The sequence below is a fragment of the Brassica napus genome, chromosome A1 (assembly GCF_020379485.1).
Source record: "Brassica napus cultivar Da-Ae chromosome A1, Da-Ae, whole genome shotgun sequence".
NCBI classification, from domain to species: domain Eukaryota; kingdom Viridiplantae; phylum Streptophyta; class Magnoliopsida; order Brassicales; family Brassicaceae; genus Brassica; species Brassica napus.
The window spans coordinates 17,884,785-17,895,078 of record NC_063434.1 but is presented as its reverse complement, the minus strand read 5'-3'; the positions used below and the strand labels follow the sequence as shown (position 1 = coordinate 17,895,078).

General features: G+C 33.6%; 2 protein-coding genes across 2 annotated transcripts; one reads left to right on the top strand and one right to left on the bottom strand.

The window, feature by feature from the left end:
• Positions 1 to 3,298: 3,298 nt before the first annotated feature.
• LOC125607270 (calreticulin-1) lies at positions 3,299 to 5,902 on the top strand. The gene is made up of 12 exons (XM_048777173.1): positions 3,299 to 3,502; positions 3,628 to 3,735; positions 3,816 to 4,008; positions 4,079 to 4,337; positions 4,392 to 4,496; positions 4,580 to 4,666; positions 4,758 to 4,815; positions 5,014 to 5,081; positions 5,173 to 5,268; positions 5,344 to 5,424; positions 5,506 to 5,619; positions 5,708 to 5,902. The coding sequence occupies exons 1-12, from the start codon at positions 3,409 to 3,411 to the stop codon at positions 5,717 to 5,719; spliced, it is 1,275 nt and encodes a 424-aa protein (XP_048633130.1). The 5' UTR covers positions 3,299 to 3,408; the 3' UTR covers positions 5,720 to 5,902.
• Positions 5,903 to 8,092: 2,190 nt separating this feature from the next.
• Positions 8,093 to 9,313, bottom strand: LOC125609600 (cytochrome P450 82C3-like). Its single transcript, XM_048781139.1, has 3 exons — positions 8,918 to 9,313; positions 8,548 to 8,827; positions 8,093 to 8,454 (listed from the first exon to the last, which is right to left on the bottom strand). Exons 1-3 carry the CDS (start codon positions 9,311 to 9,313, stop codon positions 8,093 to 8,095), a joined length of 1,038 nt encoding a protein of 345 aa, XP_048637096.1.
• Positions 9,314 to 10,294: the final 981 nt, after the last annotated feature.

The following is a 10,294-nucleotide window of genomic DNA, read 5'->3' as shown; positions in this document are numbered from 1 at the left end:
AAATGCCCATGACTAATCTGAATTATTTCAATAAAAACTTGACAAAAACAATATTCACACAAAACGCGGATCCGTATCTAGTATAAATATTGTTAAATAATACCCATATCAATATAATTGACCCAAATATATTTCAATCATAAGAACAAAAATAAATTTTAAAGTTAATAATTTCATATATAATTAATAACTTTATAAGTGATATGCTAATTAAATTATACAGTTTACACAAAATGCTCAACTTTACTATTACTTTTATTATAAACCTTATTCCTTATGTTTCTGTAAGTGTTGTAATTTTTGAATTTATTTGACATATGAAGAAAATTGAGAGACAGATTAATTTGAAAAATATATGAGATCATTGCCATAAAATATTTTGAGAGAGAAAATAGATATATTAATATACCTAAGCATATTAATTACTTAGGTCCATGTAGTAAAAATAATCAATGAAAAATCTCTTACACTATATTTGCGAAGTAATTTTGCCACATGTTCTTTCTACAATCAATTTCACAAAACAAATATGACGTAGCTACTGAAATTGATGACATGTCTTATAGCTTAATATGACATGTATAATTGCATTTAATACTGAAATTTATATTTTTGGTAAACTTTTTAAAATATGGTAATAACTCATATATTACATTTAATGTCAATTTATATTTTTGGAATTGTTTTTAGAATATGGGAATAACTCATAAATCATCATTAAAATAAATATATTCAAATATGGCATTATAAATTTCGAAATATAATATAATTATATATTTTTAAATTTTACAAGTTTATTACTAAAATTTTCAAAAATGTATACAATTTCTTTAGAAAATTATATAAATTTAATCCTAAAATCATTATTTTCTTATATATCTACAAATTTTATAAATATTGTTTAATTTTAATTTTTGGTAATTATCCAACATTTCCAAATGTATTTAATATATTTAATTAAAATAAATAGATAGATTTTGGACAATTTCATTTAATTTTAATTTATATTTTTGGTAAACTTTTTAAAATATCGTAATAACTCATATATTACATTTAATGTCAACTTATATTTTCGGATTTTTTTTTTAGAATATAGGAATAACTCATAAATCATCATTAAAATAAATATATTCAAATATGACATTATAAATTTTGAAATATAATTTAATTATATATTTTTAAATTACATAATTTTATTACTAAAATTTTCAAAAATGTATACAATTTTTTCTTATATATCTACAAATTTTATAAATATTGTTTAATTTTAATTTATGGTAATTATGCATCTTTTACAAATGTATTTAATATATTTAATTAAAATAAATAGATAGAAAAATCTATCTAAGATTATAATTTTAGATATATACATGCATATTCTTAAATATAATTTTTATGTTTAATTAATCAAATTTATATTAAAATATTGATACATTTACAATATTAATAAAATTTTATTTTAAAATACAATTTATATTTATCTGTTAAAAAATATTTTAAACTTTTTTTACTGCACATGGTGCAGGAAGACACCTAGTAATCTATATAACATCCAACCACAATACAATAGAATAATTATAAATATTATCTATTACAAATGAAAAAGATGTGTGAGTTAAAATCTAGTTTTTTTTTAGTAAAAGTGTTTGGAAAAAAAGACACAAGAAAAGTTTAAGATATCAAATTGTAAATAATTTAGGGAAGATTGTTTTTTTAGAGCAAAAAATGATAACTATGTCCTTTTAGACTAATATCTATTTTGTGTCATTTTTGTCTCTAATACCCTTTAATATTTTTGAAAATAAATTTAATAAATAGTTTTACAAACAAAAAATTTGGAAATATAATAACTATTGATAAAATACCTATATGAACTTAGTGGTATTTTTTTCAGTTCTAAAAAAGTTTAAATCATAATTTTCACATTCTGTTCTAAATAAAGTATAAATGACATTCTACGAAGTAGAAAACGAAATCTACTTTTTTCATTGAATCTACAATGTTTAGAATATGTGATCTACGTAAATAAGAGTATTCTAAAAATATTTAGAATACACATTTCGCTTAACCTACCGATATAAAATCCTTAGAAATCAAAATCTACACGTTAATATAAATTTAATACACGTAGAAACCGATTTCTACAGATTTACCGTAAATCTAAAACATGTAGAAATCAAAATCTACACATTACTATAATTCTAAAAACCTGTAGAAACCGATTTCTACAGATTAGTTGTATTCTACGGATAAGAAATCATTTCCTAAAAATATGGAAACAAAATATTTGGGAATATCTACTTTCATATTTTGAGAAAATCGATTTTAAAAAAAACAATAAAAAATGTGGTAACCTTCTCCTCATGCCGTCTTCTATATTCCATTGATTGTTCACAAAATTTTCACAAAAATTTCACATTATTTCTACCAAATCAGTGTGAAATTGAGTGAGTTAGGGTTTATGAACTTGAGACTTTGATTTTCTACCCCTTTGTTCGTGAATGAGATGAGAAATTACGGGTTTCATCCCAAAGAAATCGAGTTTAAAGAGTTGAAATCTTGTTTGGTCGGTTCAAATCAAGTGGGAATCAAACCGGATATAACCGAAGAAAACCAGTAAATCGATTTGGAATACTTACCTGGGCACATGATCGATCGGTCTATAATTCGAGATCGGTCGATCTCTATGAAATCGACCTTTGCCGATCAAGTGAAATGTCGATCAGTATATGCTCCGCATTTTTTTTTGTTCTGCATAATGATCAGGATCGATCGATCCGTTCGACCTTGTAATTTCGGATTGATCGATTCCGCTTGATCAAACTCATTATTTATTATATTTTAAAATTACAATTTTAAAGGCATTATTGTCATTTTAAAAATAATTAGCCTATTGGAATATAAAGTATATGAGATTAATCTAAAGAGACATAGTTATCATTTTTTTATCTAAAAAATAATTTTCCCAATAATAATTTTTTTGCATAGGGATTCTTTGTTATTTTTCTCGTTTAGCAATTAGTATCATCAATCTGTTGCAAAACAAGTTATAAAAAAGAAGAAAAGATTTTGTAGTTAAAGTAAATTCAAATCCGACGGCTACGATAGCACCCACTAAATCCAACGGAGTACAGTGTTGCGAAAACGTTATTTAGATCGGAACAGTATTCTCACACGAGAAGCACCGGCCCACTTACATATTTTGACTCGATATTCATAGTTTTATCCATTGAGGTGACGCCACGTCATTTGAGTGACAACTAGATCTGACGTGTATGTGATTGATTGGCCAACGTCAGCAAGCCACGCGAGCGTCTACTTCAGTTGCAGCTTGTTTTAGGTCTTGAGCAGGATTATAGCATTTTCTGTTTTCGGGGAAGCTCCGATCTGAGTTTTTTTTTTTTAGCGATGGCGAAACTAAACCTTAGCTTGATCTCTCTGATTCTTATCGGTCTCGTCGCGATCGCCTCTGCTAGTGTTATCTTCGAGGAGAAATTCGATGGTAGCTAAATACATTTCCCTCTCTGAGAATTTTTTTGCGATCGCTACGTCGATTCGTTTCGATCAGATGATTATCTTGATTTACATGAAGCTTGTCTTCTCCTTTGTTGTATATGTTTGGTGAAGATGGATGGGAGAAGAGATGGGTAAAATCTGACTGGAAGAAAGATGACAACACTGCTGGGGAATGGAGCCACACTGCTGGCAATTGGTCTGGTGACGCCAACGACAAAGGTGATAGTGATTCATTGGTTCTCGTCTTATTCATGTTGCAATGATCACTCTCTCTCTCTCTCTCTCTCTCTCTCTCGCAGGTATTCAGACTAGCGAGGACTACAGATTCTACGCCATTTCAGCTGAGTTCCCCGAGTTCAGCAACAAGGACAAGACCCTTGTGTTCCAATTCTCTGTCAAGCACGAGCAGAAGCTTGACTGTGGTGGTGGTTACATGAAGCTTCTCAGTGATGATGTTGACCAGATGAAATTTGGTGGAGACACTCCTTACAGGTACACATTTTTTTCACCATCAGATCAGACGTTTAAACATAACGCTTATCTTCTCTTTTTTTACCTGCAGCATCATGTTTGGCCCAGATATCTGTGGCTACAGCACTAAGAAAGTTCATGCTATCCTTACCTACAATGGAACTAACCATCTGATCAAGAAGGAGGTCCCATGTGAGACTGATCAGCTCACCCATGTTTACACATTCATCCTCCGCCCAGATGCTACTTACAGCATTCTTATCGACAACGTTGAGAAGCAAACTGGTAGCCTCTACTCTGACTGGGACCTCCTCCCAGCAAAGAAGATCAAGGATCCAAGCGCCAAGAAGGTATCTCCCAGCAATAATTATTTGTTGATATAAAATTGAGTCTCTGTTTTACAGCCTGAGGACTGGGATGACAAAGAGTACATTCCTGATCCGGAAGACACAAAGCCAGCAGGATACGATGACATTCCAAAGGAGATCCCAGACACTGATGCAAAGAAGGTTTGTAATATTTTTCTGGCATTGTAGTTGTAAAACTAGTCTAAATCGCTTTCTCGTTTTGATCTTTAATCCTTTTTTTTTAGCCTGAGGACTGGGATGATGAAGAAGATGGTGAGTGGACTGCCCCTACCATTCCCAACCCCGAGTACAACGGTGAATGGAAGCCCAAGGTTTGTTGTTTTTTTTTCAATTGGACGGGGTATTTAAAGATGGTAAAAACTATTCACTCTCTCTTCTCACGCTTTTCGTATTGTTGTGTAGCAAATCAAGAACCCTAACTACAAGGGAAAATGGAAGGCTCCAATGATTGACAACCCTGGTAATATTCTCTCTGCCACCGTTCATAATCACAATATCCATTGTATTCATGTAATAATAATATAAGACATTCGTAGTCTCATTTGCTCTGAGATTTTTTTCATTTCTTGTAATGAATTGTAAACTCACACGATCTTGACTCATCTAGGAATCCTGTTTTCTTTATTTAACTGAAGATAAATATATCATTATAACGCAGAGTTCAAGGATGACCCAGAGCTCTATGTGTTCCCCAAATTGAAGTACGTTGGAGTGGAATTGTGGCAGGTAAATAGCTAGCAATACCTTGTCACAGAAACATGTTTGTGTCTTTCATGATCGTATATGTTAGTGACTGAACACGTCCTTTATTCTTTAGGTGAAATCTGGATCCTTGTTCGACAATGTCTTGGTGTGCGATGACCCAGAGTATGCTAAGAAATTGGCTGAGGAAACCTGGGGAAAACTCAAGGATGTATGTTATTAACTATTTTGTGTTGGTTTGTCTGGTTTGATGATCATGTATAGCTAATCAAATCTGGTGTTACAGGCTGAGAAAGCAGCTTTCGACGAAGCTGAGAAGAAGAGAGAGGAAGAGGAATCAAAGGATGCTCCTACAGCTGACTCTGACGTAATATTCACAATGCTCTCTTTATATTATTAACATTAACCCTTTCTGATATGATTTAAATTCGTTTTTCTTCTTCTATAGGCCGAGGAAGAACAAGAGGATGATGACCATGAAGGAGATGAATCCGACGCCGAATCAAAACCTGAGGAAACCAAGGAAGAAACCTCCTCTGAGAAGGATGATGCCGCCGCCCATGTATGTCTCTAACCAAAAATATTTAAAGAAGGGTGTTATTTTGCTGTGCAACTAACCAACTCTGTGATTTATGATTTTCTTACTGCAGGACGAACTCTAAGCTGAAGAATGTGGACACTAAAGGATCTAAAAAGCTTTCAGAGTCTTATTTGTTTTTTTTAAACTAATTTTCCTTTTTGTTTTTAAGGAACTATTTTAGCTCTAGTTTGTTTGGGATGTTCAGAGAAATTGAAGTGGGCATAGCAGCTTATTTTAGACTTGATAAAATTCCTCTTCCCTCTCATTTCCTCCTTTATTTCTGCGGGTCAACAATAGATTCAGTTTCCAGTATGTTCTAGTCGTCGCACCTGTTAGATAGAAAAGGAAGATAGTGAGGGTGGGAAGATGAACCGCAACAAAATTGAACCGATCTAAATGGAATTGTTAAAAAGATACCTAGTTAACTATATGCCTGGGCGTTTTTACCTTCAAACCGAAGTCTCCACCTAAACCCAAATTGAAAAATCTGATCTGAACCTTGAACGGAACTATGAACTTACAACCCGACAGAAATCCAAAATAACTGGCAGTATCAATGTTTTATATTTGTTAAAAACAATTTAGATGTTTTATAGTGTGACGATTTTTTTAAATAGACTATTTTAAGTTTTTATCATAAAAAGAGCTCTGAAAAGGAAAATGACTAAAGTATATTTTATAGTGTGGCGATTTTCTCAAATAAACCGTTTTAAGTTTTTATCATAAAAAGAGCTCTGAAAAGGAAAATGACCAAATTATGTTTTAATAAATAATAAATAATAAAAATGTTTTCAAATTTGAAATTTTTTATAAATTTTAATTTTTATTTTTTTTCAAATTTTCTTTTTGAAATTGTTTTTTGAAACTAATTTAAAAAAATATATTTTAAAAATTTTAATATTTATTTTCTATCTTTTAATATTTTAAACCCCACCTCTAAAACTCCATCAACTCTAAATTCAAAGTCTGGGATTAAGGGTATATGAGTATATTTACCCGTCAGTAAAACCTCTTTTTGTTAGTTTTTTCTTTGGGAATTCTTTTGTGAAAATAAATTAAAAAAGGATATCTTAGGTAATTCCTCTTTATGGTATTCTAATGGTTTTTTTTAGTTTTTTTTAGTTTTTTTTTATTTTTGTTATTTTGAATACTTTTTAGTTAATTTTATAAGCTTTTCCACACATTACCGGTTGGCGAAGGGTGCTAAAGCACCTCTCTAGACAAGTGCTCGAGTCACTCCAGTCGTGAATGGGACGGAGTAAGCGCTCTTTTATATAGCCTGGTGTGATTAACTCCCTAGCAGTCACTACTGAGCAGCACATAAGCGGTAATTTAACTAATATTAATTAGATTTGTGAACAATTTCTATATTTTGAGCCTTTTTTGTCAATTTTTTTAGTTTTTTAAAAAATATATTGAACGATTTCAGACATTGGCTACAAATCCGATCCGAACCACCCGACCCAATTATTAATAAAATCTAAATGAGACTTTTGAGCATAACACCGAAAGATCTGAAAATCCAAATCAATCGAACCGAATCCGATGCCCCCCGAATGCCCATGCCTAGTTAACTTTATGAGATACTAGATGACTTTATGCGAAAATCAAACAGAAGTTTCTCTTGAAAAGATCCTTCTTCCATATCGGATAATCGAAAGCGAATAAGTGGGGGTGAATTAAAAGGGGGTTATTGATTGGTGTATATTAATTGATTTAGAAATCCAAACTAAATTTACTGTTATTGGTTCTATAATTTTAAAATCTACACTGAAATCATGTGTTATTGATTTAATGATTTATAAATTCTAAAGAGGAGACAGCTAACATAATGAATGTTTCTGGTTGGTGGAAAATAACATTTACAATATATTCTTTTCGGCTTTAAAAAAGTAGATTTTTTTTAACCCACAATCCACAATCCTGTACTGGTTATTGATAAATTCTCCAACTGGGCATTGTTACAATTATAAACGACTAGGAATTAAGCAAAAGTCGGTACAACCATAGGATTAGATTTTTTTTATTATTTATTGTATAAATTTGAGATGTTAAAACATATTTTGTCCTGATTTTGTTTTGTGTGGAGTCTGATCCTTTATATTTCAGGTACCTCCTCATGATTCATATTCATGCATGTTTGCACTAAAGAGCTAAAGGGCAAAAAGAAAAAGAAAAAAGTTGCAAGACCGTGGATGTACCTATAATTCATGTGGAATATTTTATCTAAAAATTTACTTTCTAGGGGTCAAATTTGGGATTCGAATTCATACAGGATTAAAGGAGCTGTTTTGTATCTTTAGGTCCTATGAAATCCTTATTTGCGAAAATGTAACCTTCTGAAGATATGAAGACTCACTCATATTGTAAAATCATATTGTAAAACAAAATATAATTTTCTGAAGAAATGAAAAATTTGAAAAAGTAGCTTTAGTTATCAATCCTTGTTTGAGAATTATACTTTACAATCCACATGGTAGAGTGATTTAGGTAGCCTAGGATTGATCAAGACTAGAAGAGGAGTGGCTTTGAGATTGACAAACCCATTGCTCTCAGTCATGTCCACGTCTTGGCTGAATGGTGCTGCCAAGTCGAAAGTGTGCAAGAACCTAGCCAGAACATAGTGAACCATCCTCATACCTAGAGGGATTGCAGGGCACGATCGTCGTCCCAAACCGAATGGAAACAACATGCCCATGCCTTTAACATTATCTACTTTTTCAGATGTTAAGAACCTCTCTGGTTTGAATAACTCCGGCTCGAACCAAAATTTTGGATCCCTCTGAACTTTCCACTCATTTACGAGCACTTGTGTCCCTAGTTAATCCAATAAGAAAAAGACTATGCATCTCATGAGTCTAATCTTCTGAATATGTACTATAGAGTAACGTAGGTGCATATAATATTTACCTGCGGGAACATGAAAGTTTCCATGGGTAATGTCGAAGTCTTCCATCACATATCTATAAGCTGTGAGAGGAAGTGGTGGATACAAACGTAATGTTTCCTTGACAATGGCATGGAGATAAGTCAAGTCATTGAGGTCGGATTCTTCTACAACTTTGTCCCTTCCGATTTTTTGGTCAAGCTCCTCTTGTGCTTTCCTCAACTCATGGGGGTTGTTAACAAGCAGTGATACAACCCAAACCAACACAACAATGGCCGGCTCGCTCCCTGCAAATACCATGTTCTGTCCCACATAAAAATAAAAGAAGATAAAGTTAATCTATAAACACTTCATTAGAATGTGATTTTATTTATTTACTTATAGAGGTCTTACAAGGCATATGGCCTTGGTGGTGGTATGAGCATCATGAATGGTGCCTGGAATCTCGCGGTTTTCGAAGATCTCAATGAGTAGATCCAAATAGTGCTTTTCACAGCTGGGTATGTCATCTCTCCTCTTCTTGTGTTCTTCAACCCAAGCTTCAACAACTTGATCCAACTCTTTAGCCGTTCTCTTCATATCCCTTTTGACCTTCCATTCCGACCAACCCAGAGATGGCATCACATCGGATAACAAGTAGAGCCCAAAGTAATTGAAAAATTCTTGAATCAACTTCCCGCATCTCCTCGCTTCTCCCGCTTCACAGTTTGGACTTGCCCCGAAATATCTCTTCCCCACAATCATCATCAACGATATATTAGCTAGTAAATCTTGGAACTCTCGTTTCATGTCCACCAATATGATATGCCATTGAGGGTTTACGTATCGAAGAGGAAGAAGCAGAACGGGAATAAGAAGAGTGAAGGAAGTGATGAGCTGGCAAGTGGGAATTAATAATAAATAGAAATTGTATACGTGTCTTGATATAAAAGACCGGTTAGTTAGTTACAGAGATTCATTCTGTTAGGAATCAAGAGGCTTGATCTCAGATTGTGAGATTCAAGAATAGGCTTAGCTCTCTGGTTTGTAGAGACTAAGAGTGGGAGGTTGGGTGGTACGTGATCAATAAACACTTCAGTTCTTATCAAATTGGTGCGTGAGAGCGTTCTGGAACGATCGATCGTGACGATGACGAGAGCGACGACGTTGGAGTCGTTATTGCAGACGGTGGCGACGAACTACGCGGAACAACAGGAATCGACGGTGCAGCTACGAGCGTCGATGACGAGTTTAGAAGAGAAGTTTACCGATCTTTACAATCTCCTGACGAAAGCTCCTCCGGTGATGGAGGATTTGCATCGGAGTCCGGCGAACGGCCAGAATCAGGTACGCGATTCCGAATTGGAACCTGGCTGTAGTCTCAGATCTGATGCGAATAGGGATAGACCGAGATTGGTTGATGATCGTGATAGCTTGATTCGTCGGATTGAGCTACCGTTGTTTAACGGAGAGGATGCATATGGTTGGATTGCTTTGGCAGAAAGATATTTCAGGATTGGCGGTTACGGTGAAGCGACGAAGCTCGACTTGGTATCCGTAAGTTTGAGTGGTGACGTGTTGAGCTGGTTCAACAGTGAGATTCTGCGACAACCGTTTGAAAATTGGATGGATTTCAAGAATCGATTGCTTGCGAGGTTCAGTAGGGTGAAGTTACGAGATCCAAGTCAACCTTTCTTCAATGTTCAACAAACGGGGAACGTGGCGGAGTATATACATAAGTTCGAGGATCTTTCTACTCAAGTTTCTGGCTTATCTGATACTCAGAAGGAG

Bases quoted from the DNA above. Each gene is read 5' to 3' on its own strand.
- LOC125607270 (XM_048777173.1), top strand. From the start codon at position 3,409: ATGGCGAAACTAAACCTTAGCTTGATCTCTCTGATTCTTATCGGTCTC. The intron at 4,497-4,579 runs GTTTGTAATATT...CTTTTTTTTTAG, and splicing joins CAGACACTGATGCAAAGAAG to CCTGAGGACTGGGATGATGA. The intron at 4,667-4,757 runs GTTTGTTGTTTT...ATTGTTGTGTAG, and splicing joins ACGGTGAATGGAAGCCCAAG to CAAATCAAGAACCCTAACTA.
- LOC125609600 (XM_048781139.1), bottom strand. From the start codon at position 9,313: ATGAAACGAGAGTTCCAAGATTTACTAGCTAATATATCGTTGATGATG. The intron at 8,828-8,917 runs GTAAGACCTCTA...TATGTGGGACAG, and splicing joins CCACCAAGGCCATATGCCTT to AACATGGTATTTGCAGGGAG. The intron at 8,455-8,547 runs GTAAATATTATA...TGGATTAACTAG, and splicing joins AAACTTTCATGTTCCCGCAG to GGACACAAGTGCTCGTAAAT.